Below are 21435 nucleotides of genomic sequence, written 5' to 3'. Positions count from 1 at the left end.
GGTTATAATTTCTTTACATGCTGTAAACATAAACACCCCTATTGCTAGGGGCTACACTGATACCCCTACTTTTCCCTGTGAATATATATATACACGTTGAGAAATGTTAATTTTTTTATATTTAAGACATAATATATTAATAATAAAATAAATAACATTTTTACTCCCAAATTATGACTACTATATGATTGTACCCCCTGAATGATTCACAATGTTAGAAATATTCATCGAACTATGCACGTTACTGAAATATGAGACTTATGTTAGATTTCGTCTTAGGTGGCTCACAGATTGATGATGTGATATTTTGTTTGTTGATGTGGTCAAAGTTCGGGGGCAAAATTGTTAATTATTCTACACATTGCAGAACCACATTAACAAACAAAATGTCACATCATCACTTTGTTAGCCACATAGGACGAAATCTAATAAAAGTCTCATATTTCAATAATGTGAATAGTTCGTGAGAAATTTCTAACATCGCAAATAATTTGAAGGACATGATCATATAATGGTAAATGTTATTTAATCTTAATAATATACACATGTTAAATACTAAGAGATAAGGAATATATATTTAACATTTTTTTGTTGCCTTGGATAAGAGGTCATTTGAATGTGGTGTTACTTACTCGATCAGTCAAAGTTATTGGCCGATAAACATATTGCAGCCACAATTGCATTTTTGTGGGAGTACATTAATCCCAATTCTTATCCAATTATTAGATCTGGTGGACCCAAATTTTTAATCTTGTAGTTCTATTTATGTTATCTCTTATTTGTTTTTATTTTTAAACTAATTAATAATATATTTATATAGCACATGCATGACGCTATATATATATATATATTTATTTATTTATTATCTATACTATATATGATGAAAATTATTATCCCAATTTCTTTCTTTCCTGTCATTATACACCTGCGTGTTAATGGAAATAATATTGTGTTTCCATTATTGATTAATTATTATTCAACCAGTCAAATCGAAATAATTATAATAATCCAATCCATTCAAGTTATAATGGAATATTATTTAATATCAACTTTACCAACTGATATTAATAATCCATTATTGGATACTTTCTCAATATTACAAGATAATTGGTACGAGCAACTGGTTTTTTTTTTTTAAAAAAACGATAAAGCTGAAAAGAATATATGTTGTTTGAAATTTTATATTTTTGTTTTTTCAAATATAATAATGGCATAGATTCTATAAAGGATTTGGTCTAGAGATTTAAGATAAGTTTCAAATAAAGGTTAATGGGAAATCCACTAATTATATATGCTAATTAAGTTTTATTTGAACCTATGAAGAGTAACTAAAGTGGATTGACAACTTTAAAATAAAGTTAAAAAAAATGAAAAACATAAAATAAAATAAAAATTGAAAGAAATTAGTAACAAGCCAGGAAGTATATATGCATATTCTCATTCCTATATTTATTCCTCCTTATTCCATTCAAAACATAAATATATAAATTAAGAGATGATGGCATAGAAATGACGTATATATTTATGGGTTTATACATTTTTGGATCCTGTATTTTTTTGCATTATTTGTTTGGACCTTATATTTTGACAAATTACTTTTTGGACCCTATATTTTATAAAATGGTTAAAATAGAACCCTAAACTTAATTTTGATGAAGAAAAAATTGAATATAACAACACAGTTTTTAAGCATAATGATTTTATTTTTGTTCTGAATTGTTAGTTTGGTAAATTATTTGTGATTTTAGTTGAGAAAACATTGACCAAAATCGGGTTTAGGGTTTTATTTTAACAATTTTACAAAACATAAGGTCCAAAAAGTAATTTGTCAAAACACAGGGTCCAAACAAGTAATGGGAAAAAACACAAGGTCCAAAAAAGTATAAACACTATATTTATATATACATAGATAGATATTGTTTATTACAAATTAATGGGGCTGCAACTATAATTTTGTTTTGCTTTTTTATTTTTTTGTTATTTTATTTATTGTAAAAAATAGGTTCAAAATAGATTATTGCAGCGACTAAATTTTGTCTGGTAAAATGTTTGAAATTTATGTTTAGTAATATAAATTATTCGGATTTTTCTGAAAATTTGCAGAAAGCTCTAAATAACTACAATGTATACAGTCAAAAAAAAAAATCGCCAAAAATACTTCCTGAGCCAAAAACACCAAAAGTGCACTGATGTGCCTCTTTTAGGATGCATCCGAGCATTTTCCGATATTATATAGCTTTAATTATGATAAAAAAATAAAAAAGAAGAAGTAGTCAAATTGGCTTTTTCTAAAATCATATTTCTATGTTTTATTTAAAGTCCAATTCTCTTGAAGATGCAAAATTGTATATAAAATGGTATAATTAATTATGATAGGTAGTAAAAATGCATAGTTTTTAACAATTAGGAGGGAGATGACTCGAAGTTAGGATCTTATCTTTGTGAGGAAAGATGTAAAACCACCAAGTTATATCTATGAGCACACACAGTCAAAATATTTCAAGACTTGTTTAGTATGAGTTGATAATATTAGAGATATTTGCGGTATAAGTACCCAATGTTTAGATTTTGTATGTGGCATAAACCCAATATTTATTTTTAGTGGCAAAAGTATCCAAAGTCAGTAAAATTGTATTTCCGTCAACCTCCTCCGTTAGGTTTCGTTTCGTGATAACTGGACCAACACGTGTCACTTCGTGATTGGTCCAACTCAATAATATATTAGGGATATTTGCGGCATAAGTATCCAATATTTGGGTTTTGTACGCGGCATAAGTACCCAATGTTTAAAAATAATTATGATTTGGACTAATAAAAACGTGGCACGTGTCTGCCTAACGGAGGAGACTGACGAAGTTGCAGTTTTACTAACTTTGAGTACTTTTGCCACTAAAAATAAACATTGGGTCTATGCCGCGTACAAAACCCAAACATTAGGTATTTATGCCGCAATTATCCCATAATATTATTATCATGAAAATAGTTTTTTAGTTAAGTACCAAACATGTTCTTTCTCTCCCACAATTTATGGAGAGTAGCAACATTTTAAAAAAATAAAAATAAAATCCATATTTTAGATGTATATTTTTTTAATTTTTCATGTTTTTTAACATGCTCATATTTTTCAATAATAAATAAAATCTATATAAAAAATAAAATAAAAATAGAAGGTTATAGAGCCTTGATTCTAATGGGCTTGGACCTCTGGGCTAGTGGGCTTGGACTGGGCCTCTGGCAGGGGCCTTACTATTGGTTTAGTGTCCGCCAATATTGTAATTCTGGGAATATATTTTCCAGTTTTAATCACAGTAAATTATTCTTATTTTCAAAATTAATAATTTAAAACCATGCTAAGAAAATATTTTGTAATTTGATTAATTATGTCTTTAAGTGTCCCATAATTTTTAAAAAATGAATGACAAGCTGATTTTAGAGGGGAAATATATATATCTTAATAACACAAACACATATATAAACAACTTAGAAGTATTTAATATATGTCTATTTGACTTTAGTTAAAACTTAATTACTCAAACAACAAGTAATTATATAAATTGTTCTTACTTTCAACGATGTGGGTCCTATTAATTATATAAATTTATATTTTGATTATGTGGTTAATTTCATGCCAACGCATGTTGTTACGTCGATTGGTACTAAATTTAGTGCAAGAGTTGACCTGTCCTTATTTGAGTAATTAATTACTTTTATGAAACTGACATTATAGTTAAAGACTTTTTTTTTTGCCACATTTGATTATTATTTTCCTTTATTACTATAAATGGCATTGAGTTTTTCTAATTGACGTTTAATGAGTTTAGTCAACCAGCTGCAAAAATTGATTGCAAGACATAATAAAAAATGGGATTGGAAGTTGGTTCTTATAAATATATATATAGAGAGTAATGATATGTGCACCCAAAATATACACTCAAACATTACACATAGTAATGTGGCAGTTTGGTATAGTCAATCATATTTATTAAAATTAGGACCCACTATTTTAAAAAACAGTGACACGTCATTGTGTGTAATGTTTGAGTGCATATTTTAGATGTACATATCATTACTCATATATATATATATAGGGTAATGCTACGGTGCAAATGATACCTTTTGTCATTTCTTGTATTTCTTGGTTTGTAAACAGTTTTCAGCGCGTTTTTTTTATGACTGTGTTTATTGTAGTTATTTAGAGCATCTTGCAAATTTTCAGGAAATTCCGAATAATTTACAATGCCAAAAACTAGGTTCAAACATATTGTTTTCCACGCCTATAAAAAAAAAAATCACGAGTGCAACAACCTATTTGAACCTAGTTTTCGACATTATAAATTATTCGGAATTTCTTAAAAATTTGTAAAATACTCTAAATAACTACAATAAACACAGTCATTAAAAAAACAAAACTGTTTACAAACCAAGAAACATAAAAAGTCACAAACCAAAAAACATAAAAAGTGAGAAAAGGTATGCACCATTACAGTACTATATAAATATATATATATATAGCTGAACATTTTGGCTACGTAGAGATCAGAGAATAATTGTCCAGTGAATTGTTTGGGGTTAGTTGATAATATAGTAACAATAATAGTGATAACTAATGTTATAGGGAATTCAACGTGAGTTAATATTATTCAATTGGTGGATTAAAACTTATCATAAACACAGTTAAATACTTCTTACTAGTTGAATTAATAGTCATAACTCTCTATAAATGTATATAATGCACATAAAATTGTATAAAAAATAAATTAAATTAGTTTAAATAACACGTACTAGTCTACTTTTCCTATTCATTGATAAAATATTCTCTCATTATTGACTAACAATTCACCTTTGATAGTATTCTAAATGATATATCGAAATGAACCAGAACATGAGAGATACTAATAAATCACAAAACAGAGTACGTAATTAGTTGCTACTAATTCTATTATATCCTATGTTCATGCTACTAGGCTACTTATGTGCCCAGATTATTATATGTATGGAGCACACTACACCACACTACACTCATATGCATTTTATCATATATAAATAAATATGTTAGAGATATATATTATTGATAGAACCAACATATACAACTCTATGCAAAAAATTACAGTAGATAAGATGATAGATAAATAAGTTTACAACTCAATAATCAAAATACAAGTAAATGTTAAAAGAAGATAATTATAAGAACTACAACTCTAAAACAAAATATAAAAATAAATATGTAAATAGAAAATAAAAGAAGAGAAGACGAAAACAATAGTAGAAAAAATAAATAACAAGAACAATAAGCAAATTTCTCTCGCTCACACAACTAAATTAAAGAGCATTGGGGATTACCAACTTAAACAATGTTTACAACCTTTTGTCCAAAAGCTTATTTCCCCATATCTCAAGCACCAAGGGATTTTCTCAACATTGGAAATAGTTCTCTGGAATAATCAAACACTTTGGTGTATTTCTAGCCAAGTGCTCTAGTGGATAGAAATAAAGTTGTCTTACAAGTGAGCAATAGATTCCTATTATAGAGTTTTGAGACATCATTTGAATTTCAAATTCCACCAACCCACAAAGTTACGTGAGTTGTTAGAAACATTCAAAGTGTAAAAAGTAGTATAAAATTAGATGCAGGCATCTCTGGCCGTGGCCACCAGCATTATTGGCCGCGGCCGTGTGCTTCTGTCAACCAAACGGTGGCTGCGACCAAAGGCCAATTTTCAGCATATAACTTTTGTGCATTTTTCCAAATGGCTTTATACTATTCTCACATGACTTTGCAACCTCCAAATACATTATGATGGTTAAAATCATATCTCCAATAGCCATATCACTAATGACTTTGATCAAGTCAAATAAAAAATGTGTAACATAAAATCTACACATTATTGGGTGATATTTAGGGGTTACAAATTTGTAACTGATTTTGTAACTCCAAAATATGTTACATTTTGGGCACACACATGTGTCTAATTTTGTAACTCTAAATTATATGTTACAAGGTGTGATAAATCACATTTTGTCACGTTATTTAATTTAATATTATATTATATGAAATAATATAACATTCTCCCACTAGATTAAATAATCGATTTTTGTAATACTCATTTAATCAATCAAACATTATATTAAAATATAACATTTCCCCACTTGATTAAATAATCAATCTCTATAGAAATATTTGCATTGGTGCATAAAGTAAAATGTCTTTCGACTTGAATTTTACCTTAGTGTAATTATCACAAAGTTTGTTGAAATTTTGGTTGCCGAAGTATTGAACCACTATCCCTTTATAACAAACCGGTGATAACACACATACTTTTGCTATGTTCACTTGAGACTTCAATATCTCACTTTTGCACCGTTAATGACCATGTGCATATTTCATTCATAGACTTTTTTGGAGAATGACTCTCAATTCTCATGAGGAGCGACACCACCCCTAGGTCTATATGGGTAGAACTCTAACAGTATTTTGTTATCCTAAAATACTTGTCTTTTCAAGACTAAGTTCTATTAAAAAAACTTTTCGGCTTTAACCCTCATTTTGGTAACAATCTAGTACTCATATCTCAGATGGGACAAGAATTTTGAGTACTATTACTATTCACTTGATTGACTTGTTATTACCTATTGAACCTAATACTAGTATGATTACTTGTATTAAGATAAGTTACTATCAACCGTGAATCTCTTTAGGGAGTCTAAGTCTCATCCCTTGAGATGTAGAAATGATTCAATTTGAGTAATTTCTTTTCTCATGTATGCATACTCAAACACTCTCATTATTTTATTCAAATTTTGTTGCTAGTTATAGTTTGATTAAAACAGTTACCCATTTAAAATAGTAAGTTTGACCATAGTCAACACCCCCACTATTTTATACTTCAATATCCAAGATAAACATTTTTCTTGAATATTAATTCTAGAAACCTCTTTTTTTTCTAAAATTCTCCTTTATGTTTTAAATTGTTCCTTCAGAATCCCGTTTTTAGTGTTTTTAAGGGTTTTTGGCTCGGGGTTTCAATCCTTAAGGCCCGGGATCGAATCTACTCACCGTGTGGGTACGTTTCGAGGTCCCAAGAGTGGGGTTTAGGGCAAGACCCTATTATTGTTGATTTTCATTAATGGAGGTTATAATTGGTTATGATTAGGTAACCGCTAAGGAATCAAAAGGGTTGATCGTTCTAAGGGGTCGTTCTTGTTCTACTTCTCGCTCGAACCAGAAGTAAGAAAACTGCACCCTGTGTATATGACATGCGTGGTTGTTGTTGAGGCGTGTTGGATATTGAATGTGGACATTGATTGCATATTAAATATTTAGCAAATCTTGCTTATTTGTGTATAACACTGATTAGTCAGGGTCGGCATTGATCGCATATTACTGACCTAAGAGTAAGAAATGACATAAGCGTCCTGAACGCAGGGCCGATAAAAGATTAGATTTAATCGATATCAGTGTTGAATGACTCTAGGAGCATTAATGCTGGACCGACCCTAAAGTCGATGAAAATTATAAGCGCTTGACTAGTCTAGGACTAGTTACTCAGAGCCAGGGCATAAGGCCTAGGTGACTGCTTGTCACGTGGCTAGGGAGCAGAATCCCATGGTTATGACTATATGGTCATGCAGTAGGTTATATTGGTGACTAGTTCATCGAGCACCTATCATGATAAGCTAGTGAAATGATCACTTATTCGTAAAGCCCAGATGACCCTATCGTCACATGGCTAATGGGAACGGAACCCACTTTAGTGACTTTTCCAACTGTCACTCCTCTATTTTTGACTGAAAGTCCTGAATGATTATTATGATCATTGCTGATATTATATTCATGTGTTATTGTGTTTTCTTGCTGGGCTTTGTCTCATGGGTGCTATGTGGTGCAGGTAAAGGGAAAGAAAAGCTCACCCAACCTTGAGTGGAGAGCTTAGGTGGTGCTGTGTACATATGCGACCTCTTGACCACCACGACCAAGGAGTTCTCAAAGGAATTAGGGGGTTTACCCTATTTTTGCTGCTTGGGTCGGTGGGTTGTAAATTTAAACAGTAATGACCATTTTGAGTTGTAAATAACTTGTAAACGTTTTTATGGGCCCATGCTCAATTTTATGTTTTAAATAAAATATATTATTTCCTTTTTATTGGTTTTCCACCTTAACCTATTAATAACACCTAAAAGCACGTTTTTAACCAAAGAACTCGTGTAGCGAGTTAAATTCACGGTTCATCGTTCACCGTAACTATCCTGGGGTAACCAGGGCATTACAATAACCATCATTCAATCCTCTATAGATGATCTACTAACGAGACAGGTGAAAATTGCCGTTTTAACCCTCATTGGTATTTTATCCTTAACTCCCACAAAGTTCCTTGTAATTGATATTTTTGTAAATTTAATTACAGAAATGAATACTCTATCATTTAACACTTGAACCAATCTGTAAGGAAATCATCGTTTCACTTTTAAATAGAAGCTATGGATTTCATATTTATGATAAATACTCTCACTCAATTATACTACCAAATCTCCAGTATGTAAGTGTGAACTAGTCCGTAGGGTAAGCTGGTAATGAACAAATCAAAAAACTTGAATAATACAATTAGCAGAATAGTAATCACTCAGAATTACGATAGAATTGACCTATGGTCAATGTTGTGATATGACTATATTAGATAATAACGATACTTACTTATCTTGTCAATAATCAATATTGGTCCAGTCCAATGTAACAAATACATCCGATCTTATCTACTTGGTCAATGTTCTGGATATGACATCACACTAGATGTGTAAGTAGATCTTATCGTAGATTACCCAATCAGTAAAAATCCAGTGTACTAATTTAATCTTAGGACAAAATGCTTTTGAACATATAATTACAATTATACTCCACTGTGACCGAGTCACTATAATAGTAACTATACATATGTTCGAGATTTTATAAACGTTTGTGTTTACCGAGTTTTTCGAAAACTAGAATTATGAAAGATACGAGAGCGAATTGAAAAGATTTAAAAATAATCACACAAGGGTTTTTTACGTAGTTGAGGCATTAAAGAGCCTTAGTCCACGAGTCTATTGTATTAGAGCTTAGAGTGCTTTAGCAATGGAGTTTTTTGCAAGTTTGAGCAGAGTATGTGCTTACAAGAGAAAATTCCGATCATCTCCTCAGTGCACAACTTGTCCTATTTATAGGCAGTTGGGTGCACTGAGCTTGGGTCGGCCTAATCCGAGCCCAATATGGATATAATCATGATTTGCTCACTAACGAAGGCTTAATACAAAGGCCAACTTTTCGGCTGACAACATAACACTGCTTCAGACTTGTTCGCGTGGGCTGCCAAGGGGATCCTGGGGACAGGATCTATCAGAGTAGTGGTGCTACTGTTCTAAATGACGACGTACATTCTGTATGTAACCCCTTTGTAATATCCAACATTTTCATAATACATTTATTTATTATAAATCAGAGTTTTAATACATAATATGTACAAGTTTACAAATTTAAGAAATAGTAATGGAAAAATAGTGTTTAAAATATGATTTTATGTTTTTAATGAGATTAAAGAGAGAGAAACTTGAGTAGTCAAGTATTGGACCCAAATGTCATATAATTTTAATTGGGGATTTTTATAAAATTAAGAAAGTTTTGCTAAAGGGCTTATTTGAAAAGAATTTTAGTATTTTGGGTCCAAGTGTAATTTTTAAAAATAAATTTAAAAAAAAAAAGAAGAAAAGTCTTCAGCCTTTCTTTTTTTATCTGAACCCCTCTCTCTCTCTCCTCAGGAAAACCTCTCTCTCTCTCTCTCTCTCTCGCGTGCGTGCGTCTGCCCGACCACCGAACGTCCACCGGCGGTCACCGTTTATAGCCACGCGCTGGATCGTTGGATTCAGAGGCCTCCGAACTATCGACCCACGCGAGAATCTAGAGCTCACTCACCGATTAAACACCTCAACTAGTCGATTTAAGTTCGACCACCCCGCGGCTTCAAAGTTGCGATTCGGCCACCTCGGGCATCTGTTTGCCGATCCGTCACCACCATCGTGTTCCTCGTGTTGTGGGCTTCAAAACCCAATAACTTGTTCCTGCATCTACCATAGTTGGGTGGTGGGCCCACCACGAGCCACCGCGATCCACCGTAAACCGACGGTCGAAACTTAGTGTTCGAGGTTCCGAAGTATGTTTTGAGTTTCAAAAAATCACCGTTTGACTTGTTGTGGAACCCGATCATTTTGGTATAATTTCTTTGACCTATATATTGTGATTGATTAGAGTAATTGCTATTATGTGTATTTATAGTATATAATTATATATTTTTGATATATGGAATATTTTTCTGTAATTATACTGGCTGTCTGAGATTATATATATTTTTTATACAGGTTTTGATTTTAGAATTGTCCACTTTATAGCCGTTGTGCTGTCCAATTTTCTAGAAAATATTAGATATTAAATAAAGTATAAAAATACATATTTAATTGATTTTATATTAAGATGGAAATTATTATGATTAAGTAATTTTAATTATTATTGTTATTATTTTGTTAAGTAAATCAAGAATACAGATTCATGTATATATATATATATATATGAAAAGTGTGATTTATAGTAAACCTATTATTTAACCATTATTATTGTATATTAATATTTTTGTTAATATTTGAATATTAAAATAATATCAAATATTAGTTTCTTACAGTTATTGATATTTGTAAGACCAGTGAATTTTGGAGAAAGTATATTTATTATATCACTGGAATTGATATTATGACTAATTAATAATAATATAAATATTTATATTTATATTATTATCATTATATTGATTATTACAACTTTATGTTAAAAATATGATTTCTTTTATAAAATGACTATTTGAATATATACATTCATGTACGTATTGCTATTGAAGTATTTTGTTATTAATATCAAAATAAGTTTATTTATAGACGATAATTATTATTGTTGTTGGGATTATTATTATTATTATTATCATAAGAATACATTATCTTATGAGCAAGGTTTAAAGCATGGTTTTATATGAAGAGTTATTTGCATTACGTTGATAATAATTATCATTATCATTTATATAGTTTCTCGTATTATTAATATACACTATCAATAATGTATATTTACGATTTTGATAGAATTTAATAAATGATGTGCCTTGAATAGGATTTGTATGGATTTGATTGATTGACTCTTGGCGAGCAATTTTAAAACAAGCTAAGGACCTAAGGTAAGTAAATCTCACATTTTGTGCTTAAGTGTAAGATGCATGACTACATTGATTGTGTACATCTGATGAGTTAAGTATGGTATGATGATGATGCATATGATAAGTATGTGAATAATGGTTATATGAACACCATAAGGGTGTTGTGTGATATGTAATTGATGAATTTCGTGATATGTGAAAGATGTCTTACTTGGTTAAGAATGATATGAATTATGTGCAAGTATGTGTTCTTATGTTGATGGATATGTGGATTACTTTATGTTCATGATTTGTTATATGTTATGATATATGAAGCGTTTAAGTTTTTAGGCTGGAAACCTTAGACCTGAGCCATAGCTCTACGTTAAGGTATAACAACGCCACCAACCCAAAGCTTCATGTATTATGACTAAAGATGTTTTGAGTTATATGAGATGTGATACAATGCCTTGATTGAATACTATCAAACATTAATCATGAACATGAACATTGGCATTTCAGCATTAGCATGTATGCATGGCATGTATAGTTATGTGATACATTATTATGTGATATAAGACCATGCATATAAATATGAGGAAAATTGTGAAATGCCTTGAAAAGTCTTATGTAAAGTTAAACATTTTAATGACACAAGGCTTAAGCAAAGTGATAATAAGATGTTAAAAAAAAAAGTGCCACTGTTTCGATGAAGCAATCAAGTAAGTTCAGTAAAGAAGACGGAAGTCTATAAGACTTATAGTGGCTGCCCACTAGTGTGGACTAGGTTAGAGTTGACCATTCATATATGTTTGCCATGTTTCCGTCTTTCTCCTCCATATGTGTAATAAGTATGGCAGCTATGGCAACGATGAAATGAGTGTTATGATAAGCCTAGCTGTGATGATGGCTAGCCGGAGGAGAACCCATGGGATTCTATATGATATGTGTTTCAAGCCCTGCAGGCATTGGCCGAATCAAACAGTGTGCACAAGTGAAATTTGGCCCAAAAAATGTGAAACTAAAAGAAAGAGCATAAAAGTAAAGTTTGAAAGTGCATGAGCAATAAATGAAATGCATAAGTATATAAGTCAGCATATTAGTATGTGTGCACTACAAACTCACGACATTCATGTATATGTGTATGCATGAGATTTGCTTACTGAGCGTTAGCTCATTATGTTATTTTCCAACATTTTTCCAGGTGTGGCTTTAGCTATTGAGCAACTTGTGGAGCACGGACTCAGTAGCAATGCAATAATGGTTTGGAGTTTTCATATGGCTGCCTTAAATTTAAAGTATTCATACGTGTAATAATTTATACTAATAAGTTTATATAAAAGTTTTAAATTTTTCTGTATTTCTTCGTATCATTTTATTTAATCCTTTTGGTCAAGTGCCTAACATACTCGTAAACTCTAGAATTACGAGTATGTAGCGAACGTACCCTACCTTAGGGACGTTACACCCTTGTGCAGGTTAGTTAAGGAAACAAAACTCCATGTTTCTCGGGGTGATGTCAGTGTCAGCGACAGTCTATCCTACCCAACCCGGATGCCTGGTCCGGGTTCATTTACCAACATCTTGGTCCATTTACCAGGACCCTAGCTCGTTTACCAGAGCTCGGCTTCATCCGCTATCGTCTCGGTCCCTTCTTAGACTTGAGTCCACCACCCTTAATTGCATCCTGGATGATGCATTAGGTTGGGTCCGGGAAGACAAATCGGGCCCACATCATGGTCCCGATTCCCTAGTGTGGGGGCGCCCAGTGGACAATGCTGGGCTTGCTGATAATTGGGCCACCAGGACTTATTCATTCCCCGTCCATTGGGCTCAATCTTTGGATCTCTTTAAAATAGCCCATGAACCAGTGTGTCGTGCCACGTGTACGAGGTGAAAACATGGATAATAGTTTGTATTAATAATAATTAATCATGTAATAATACATGTAAACAACGCAATTTGATTGAACAAAATGATTTCTACTACTTTATTGATTATGAATGAATGACATAAGAAATGTGATTTTGTAAGGGCATAAAACCCAACACTTCTATTCACCAGGCCGCGGCCAGAGACCTTGGTGGCCGCAGCCACAGGCCAATTTTCAGCATATAACTTTTGTGCATTTTTCCAAACGGGCTCTATACTCTTCCCACATGACTTTGTAACCTCCAAACACATTGCGAGTGTTAAAATCATGTCTCCAACATCCATATCACTAGTGACTTTGATCAATTCAAATAAAAAATGTGTAACATAAAATCTACCCATTATTGAGTGATATTTGAGAGTTACAAATTTGTAAATGATTTTATAACTCCAAAATATGTTACATTTTGGTCACACACATGTGTCCAATTTTGTAACTCTCAATTATATGTTACAAGGTGTGACAAATTACATTTTTTTTCACATTATTTAATTTAATATTATATTATATGAAATAATATAACAAAATATGTGTTTAACATCTAATATAAATCTGTCTTTTTACTTAAACCTGTTATTAATTAGCAGGATGCCCTCCCATTAAATCAAGATGGTGTTTTTAAATTTAGTTTTTCTAGCAAACTGCTTCGCTATATAGTGTTAATACAAAATATATTATATATTGGATATCTCAGTTGAAGCTGCGACTTTTCTCTTCTTGATAAAAAAAATTAGTGGTGAAAGAAAGATCTGGGTCGTTCATTGGGCAGTTTAGGATGAAAAATAGGAACGTATTATTATTATTGAGTTACTTTATTTGACAAAAACAAATTAGTTAGTTTAACAGTCAAAAAGTTAAACAGGAAAGTTTCAAAATAGAAAACTCAACCTGAAAAACAAATTATTATTTAATTTTAATTTACCAAATATATTTTCAATCAAAATACCCTCTGTCTTTTTCTATAGAGGATCATACATTATTATGTAAATTAAATATTGTTTGATATGTGACTCTGCACACAGCCAATTTAAAAAACGTTTTCTTTTTCAAATTATAGAATAATAATTAAAAAAACGCGCTTCTTTCCTTTTTTATTTTTATTTTTATATATATTTTTAAAAAGTGTGCTCTGACAACAGAAAATTCTTTGCTTTCTGTCTACGTCTTCCTTTTTAGCTATGTTTGCAAGCGTTGGTGGTTTTGCAAAAACAAACCCAAACGGAAAACAGCTCACTGATTTCAGAAACAAAATCCAAATACAACGAAAAATTCCTTACTAAAAAAAACACCAGAAAAACTAAAAACAAAAATCGAAAACGAACCCAAAATTTCCAATCAGTTTTTCTCCTCACCTACCAACCTTTGTCTTTTTACCAATATTTATCCACCTCCACCGCCCCTATAACCGACCCAAATTCTGCCTGGAATCACTGTTTTCTGATTCTCAATTATCTCTTAAGGTTTGTTTCTCCAATTGATCAACGGTTCAGATTATCTCACTCTCTTCTTGGTTGTCTACACCTGAACCCTAATTGCTGAGAAATTTTGCAGGAGGAGGAAGAGAAAGCTCATAAGAAATTGAATTTTGGCGGTGGGTTTTGCGAAGCTTGATTCTGGGTCAATGGCGGATTACGGGAAGAAGCTCGTATCATCGGAGAAACCCAGGTTCTCCTTCTTCAATCGCTCGCTTTCCATGTACCCGCCGGCTCCGGCGGCGATGGCCACCTCCATTGACTCTCCCCTGAAGCCTTCTCTCCCCCAAACCCCCACTCTCGAACGAACCAGCTCCTTCTCGAAATTCTACAATTCGATGGAGTCCGTACGGTCGACGAGTAATTCGATCAAAGGGAAGGTGAAGAAGCTCTGCAGTATCTTCGAGACGACGTCGAAGCCCGCTTTGACGGCGCCTCCGAGCCCGTCGGACGAACAGCCGAATTCCCAAATTCAATCCAAGCTAAAACCCTCGAAATCGATCGGTTCCGATTACCGACTCTCCCCATTGAACAGCTCCACGCTTCGATTGCCTGGAACCGAGGACCGAATCGTCGTCTATCTAACTAGCTTGCGAGGGATTCGAAGAACTTACGAGGACTGTTACGCGGTTCGGATGATATTCAGGGGATTTAGGGTTTGGGTGGATGAGCGAGACATATCGATGGATTCAGCGTACAGAAAAGAATTACAGAGCGTTCTGGGAGATAAGAACGTGGGCTTGCCTCAGATATTCATAAGGGGAAGCTACGTGGGAGGTGCTGAGGTGATCAAGCAGCTTTTCGAAACCGGCGAATTGGCGAAAATTCTCGAAGGGTTTCCGGTCCGGGCACCGGGTTATAGGTGTGACAGTTGTGGAGATGTAAGGTTCGTGCCGTGCCTGAATTGCAGTGGGAGTAGGAAAGTGTTTGATGAGGATGAAGAAGTGCTTAAAAGATGTTTGGAGTGCAATGAGAACGGATTGATTCGATGTCCTGATTGCGGTTCTTGAGCAAACTTTGGCATTGAAATTCTACTCTGGTGCGTCTTTTAAATGCTCCTTTGTTGATAGAAGAATTACATTAATTTGTTGTGAAGTACTATATAAGATTACCATATGTTATGGCTTGAGTTTGGGTTCCAAATATCTCTTTGGAGGGTTTGTTTGGTCTTCTTTTCTTGAATGTTCATTGGTTTCGGGGATTGATGTTCATTCACTTGTTAAACAGCATTTGAGTAACAATGTATGTTATAAAAAAAATGCCTACTTTGGGTTTGTTGGTTGTGTTGAACACTGACGAGAGTGTTTCTCCTCTATGATAGTGTGTAAATATTTTAGTGTTGTAATTATTGCAAGGATTTGCAGTATTGCAGGCCATAAATTGTAATGAGATTGGATTTATTTATATAAAAAACCTAAATTCCAAGAATTGGATTTGATTGGTACTCATGTTTCTATAGCATTTAGGTATGTGAATGTTCTCACAGGTTTGGCTGATGACGGTGAAGTGTTTAACAATGTGAATAACTCAATATGCTTGATATTTGGTTGTATACTTGCTAACTTTTTACATTTAAACAGAGTTTTCATTCTTGTAACTGTTGGCATTTTTCTTTGGGAGTGTATATAGATCAAGAATGATTGTTATTGCTTTGTGCATGTTGTTCTAAGAGGGAACTTAAAGGCGTTTGGTAGGAGGGGGAGAAGTGGAAGGAAATGGATGAATGAATTAGTGGATGGATTTGGGGCAATGCTGGTTGAGTTTAGTACAGGGATTTTATATTAGAATGAATTAAGTAATGGATTTCAAAAGTTATTTGTTGCAGTCGCTTTTAGGTGAAAACTAGCTGCTCATAGAATGATCATTGTACAAACTAACCCTATTCCTGTCTAAACAAAGGAAGATGGTGTTGGTGTTTTCTACTTCTCATATTGAACACAAAAAAGAAGTGTTCTTTTCTTCTCATCTCACTTCCCTTCCCTTCCCTCGGTAATGTGATCTTTTCCTCCTACCAAATATAGTGTTTTAGATGATGTTCTTGACCAAACGTTTTTATGTTCTTTATGTGATGTGGTTATTAATTTAATTGATATCTGTGTTATACCTCTATACCTTTAGCTGAAGTTGTCATACCTGGGTTGAATTGCTAGTGAACTCTCCACCACTTGATTGATCTTGAACTTTTCTCTTTTTTGAAATAGAGTATTTTTCAGTGCAACCCAGAGATGACATTTTGAGCTACTCTGTGAATTTGTCAACCGTTGTTCTCCACCTTTAATCAGTACACAAATTTCAGCGACTGCATAAGTAGGAAAATGCTATACATGGTTATATGGTTTCATGAAATTTAAAATTTATACCAATTGCCAAACCAATGTGGTGAATTTAGTGTTGGTTTTAATGCATATTTGAGGGTCAGTAGAGCCGTTCATGGATTTTATAAGATATTTGATTGATTTTGGAGTTCAACTTATCTGAAACTGAATCTGTGATACATAATTTGGTCAAAACACATTTATAACTAGGAATTATTCATATAAGCAAGAGTTAACAACTGGGATAACTTTATAGAGCGTATGGAGATATTTATAATGAATTGGTTCAAAATAAGTGATATTTTACAAAGTTCCGTTAGAAAATTAAAAATTATTTTCAAAATAATGTTAAAACAAACGCCTTTGGATCGACATTTCTTTGTCTTTGGACAATGACATTTTCATCATTGGACTTCTTTTGCTATAGATAAGATATATATTATCCACCTGTCAAAATCACTTATGATGTAATTTGATAAAAAAAAAACACTTGTTTTTATTTCCAAAAAAGAAAACCTCCAGACAGAGGCAAAAGCTTTTGCTATATATATAATCATCAATTTGGTAGGCCAAAATGTTTTTTTTGGCACTGTTACAACAAGTACTTATTACAAAATACCAAATAACACAACATATAAATAAGATAAGTTCATACTATTTCAATGTACCTAACCTAACCTTGATTCTCTGCCTCTCTTTACTAGAGGAGCCCAAGCCAATTAGCCCATATTTGACTCTGTATTTTGTTACATCACACACTGACTGACCATTTGTTTGGTTTGGTAGTACCATGTGTTTCAATCACCCCAAAATCTTTTTTTTCTCTTAAAAGGCATTGTTAGTAGCAACAAACAAATTGCTTTTTTTCCATCTCAGAAAAGAACTGTACAATTATGCTTTTAATAAAGAGCCTTTATTATTTCGTCTTTTCTTACAATTATGCTTTTGATTAGTAGACCAAACATATCCTTGGTGGAGCTACATTTCGAGAATATTTCGAAAGACCCACATAATTAAATAAAATCAATCTCATATTATTATTTCGAAAGACTAACCCCAAAATACAATTATTTCTCAATACATTTTCTCTCTTTATTTATCAAGTGTTCCAACATTTTTTTCAAGTCAACTAAAACACAAGCACTTCTTCTCCTTCCACACTAGTTATCAAATATAATATGCACAATTAGTCTCCATATTTATAACACACACACACAAATTAATATAAATTAGTAAAAATCTAATGATTAGTTACACTCCCTAGCTCAATGTTTCTAATACTTGCTAACCCTTCTCTTTCTTCAAAAACATCATTTGAACTGCTTTAAACCATAGCCTTAAATTTAATCTCTTTCTTAATCATAAGCACTTCTACTACTACTACTACTACTAATACTACTAGGAAATACAAGTGCCTTCAAATGACAGATTTACATTACTTCTTTTGATAAATAAAAATTTACTTGCTTTTTGCAAAGAAATGTGAAAGGTAGGTATATTACTGCTACCAAGTCTAAAGTTGAACTACCAACAGTAAAATGTTCTCCTTTTTTTTCTTCCCTTAAACTAATAGTTTGAAAGCATTTTAAAATGTAAAAGTTACATTTAAAATAGTATAATAACTCAATTAACTTGTAAATGGTATATTATGTTTGTCATCAACAGCTGTAGATATTTTTTTTAAGGATCATTCAAGATTTATTATTTCACCACACTGCATATACATTTTCAATCAAAGTCTTTTCCAATTGAATTTTTGTATTGCATACTTATCAGCACTCTGTTGGTAACAAATATCAAATCAAATTATATAGCTGATGGGTTATTTTAAAAAGTAGAAACTTTGGCATTATTGTTGTGTGTTCATTAGCTTCTCATGTTTCATAATAATATTGAGAGCTTCTTGGCTATTTTGCCCCTACCTACCGTAGAGGTATTTTTTATTTTTATTTTCGGCACTTAAAAAATTATAACTCAATTTTTTTTATATGATAACATACATGATAGTTATAGGAGGCATACTGCCAATTTTCGAGAAATTTTGAATAATTTACAATACCGAAAACAGAGTTCAAACAGTTGTTTTCCAAGCGTATAAAAAAAATCAAGCACGCGTTCTACAAATTATTTAAACTCGAATTTAGACATCGTAAATTATTTGTAATTTATCAAAAATTGGCGGAATGCCTGATATAACTATACTGTACGCTATCATACACAAAAAATTGAGTTATAATTTATCAAAATGTCGAAAATAGAAAATGCCTATACGTTATGGCCAAAAGTGATGCCCATTACTAAGAATTTTCCTAATGTTTTATTCATCATTTTTCAACATTTTATTTCTTTCTTAATGTGCTTTTCTCATTAGAGATATAAAAAACTTATTATTATCTTTTCAAGTATACTATTTATGTACTAGTCAAACATGTATGAGATAAATTACGTGTTCACTTTGTGGGAGGAAATTTGACCTTACATTTGAAACTTTTGTTTAGTAGATAATTCTTACATATCATGTTGGTCTATCAGAAGAGAAAAAAAGAAGTTATATAACTTTGAAAATTAAAAGAAAAATTATACTGCTAATCCAAATCCAGTACAAACAATTATATTTGAAAAAAAAAATGAAAATTGAAAAAACGTTGCTTCATAAGCAGAATGCGAAATAAACAAAAAAGAAAGTTTTAAATTAATAGAAAAAATCTTCTAAAAATTGGATTAAATATGTTTTAGAATAAGATTCCTTGTCTTGATAACAACGAAAGTACTTCCAATATTTTATTTGGAATCCCAGTTTAATTAAACATAAAACACAGTGAGAATTCCAATAATTATTCCATTAAAAAATAATGAAGAGGTATTCAATAATCATAAAGAAGAGGATAATAGACAAAGCTAATCATGATGATTGTGATTAGTATCATGAATCACAAGACAACATAATTATCTTTATCTATAGATATAGATATAATATGGCTGAAAATTGCTATTATGTCATTAAATAAAGTTTTATATATTGACCAAATTGATTTATTGCACTCCAGTAATGAAATGAAATTAAGAAACAAAGAAAATATTACTATGGAAATCTTTGTAACTTTTTGGTCCTCATATTCCTCTTCTCTTGTGGAATGGAATTGCCTATGGGATTTGTTCCTGAATGTACTTCATGCAATCCTTTTCTGATTAGTACTATTTCACCTTCATGCTGCAAAAAACATCAACAAATATAGACCAAATTAGTTCATTTAGATATATATATATATATATCATAAATGAGATGCTTACCATGTCTTTGAGCTGACCCTTTCCATACTCAGCTCTAGATTTGTGATTTTTCTCAACAGTACCTGAGAATATGCACATGAACTTTCAGTAGCTTAGAGTTCAAAGTGAGAGAGAGAGAGAAATAGAGTTCAAACCTTTGTGTTGTAGAGCAGCCATAGTGGTAGTACTGGAGTTGGGAAAGAGAAGTGAGAATAGAAAGAGAATATTGAGTAAAGTTACAAGTTCATAATGTCTCATTAGTGAGAGAAAGATTGAGGATCAAGTTTTGTTTTGGTCAAAGAGTTGAGCATTGATGGGAATTTTAAAAGAGAGGAAAGGGTAACGTGGAAAGGAAAATTGAAAATTGAAAATTGAAAATAAATCCACCAATAGTAGTGTCTTTTCCAGTGGGAGAGAAAACACTTTGGCATAAGAGCCCTTGACAAGACATAAGATTACCATATATTAGAAGAATAGTCTTCCTAGTACACAATTTTATTTGTTATTTTTCAAATAATTGTTTATTTAACTGGCTTCGGATGAAGTCATTTGCAACGATTTGGGCTTGGCCTTGGGTTTTTTTTTTTTTAATGGTTGGAAGTTGGCGTACATGCATTGCATGCTTCTTCACTCAACACAAGCCAAGTCCTTTTCTTGCTTCGTATTGTGGTTTCATATGAAGTAACAACATGTTCACACTCCAGCTTCAGGTAACCTTAGGCCAATATATATAATTCTTCTCGGTCTTCATTTTAGGCTCTATCGGTGGAACTCTCAGTGTTCTCGACGTGATTTTTTTTTATTACCGTATATATTGTAGCTATTTAGAACATCAACGCGATTTTTAAAATTCTGAATAGTTTACAATACCGAAAACTAAGTTCAAATATGTTGCACGCGTGACTAATTTCTTTTATGCACATGAAAAGCAACATGTTTGAATATAATTTTTGGTATTGTAAACGATTCAGAATTTTCTGAATATTTGCAGATGTTCTAAACAACTACAATATACACGGTCATAAAAATAATCACTCCGAAAACTATTCAAAAGTAAAAAACAATAAAGAGCCCCACTACCAATAAGACTTAAAGTGAAGCCCTATAAGAAAATACCCTTTATGTATTAATAAATGAATTACATATTCCGATTACAGAAAAACTGCAAAGGTAGAATAGTTCCATCCACTTGCCATATATTTGATATATCCATTTTTATCCAAATAATAAAGTAGGAAAGAAGTAACCCA

At 32.1% G+C, this 21435-nt stretch overlaps 1 protein-coding gene across 1 annotated transcript; it reads left to right on the top strand.

Moving 5' to 3' along the window:
- The first annotated feature begins 14272 nt into the window (after positions 1–14272).
- LOC133794083 (uncharacterized protein At5g39865) lies at positions 14273–16044 on the top strand. The gene is made up of 2 exons (XM_062231268.1): positions 14273–14588; positions 14680–16044. Exon 2 carries the CDS (start codon positions 14750–14752, stop codon positions 15608–15610), a length of 861 nt encoding a protein of 286 aa, XP_062087252.1. The 5' UTR covers positions 14273–14588; positions 14680–14749; the 3' UTR covers positions 15611–16044.
- The last annotated feature ends 5391 nt before the right edge of the window (positions 16045–21435 follow it).

Source organism: Humulus lupulus, chromosome 8 (assembly GCF_963169125.1).
Source record: "Humulus lupulus chromosome 8, drHumLupu1.1, whole genome shotgun sequence".
Taxonomy (NCBI): Eukaryota; Viridiplantae; Streptophyta; class Magnoliopsida; order Rosales; family Cannabaceae; genus Humulus; species Humulus lupulus.
This window is presented reverse-complemented; position numbering and strand designations above follow the sequence as displayed.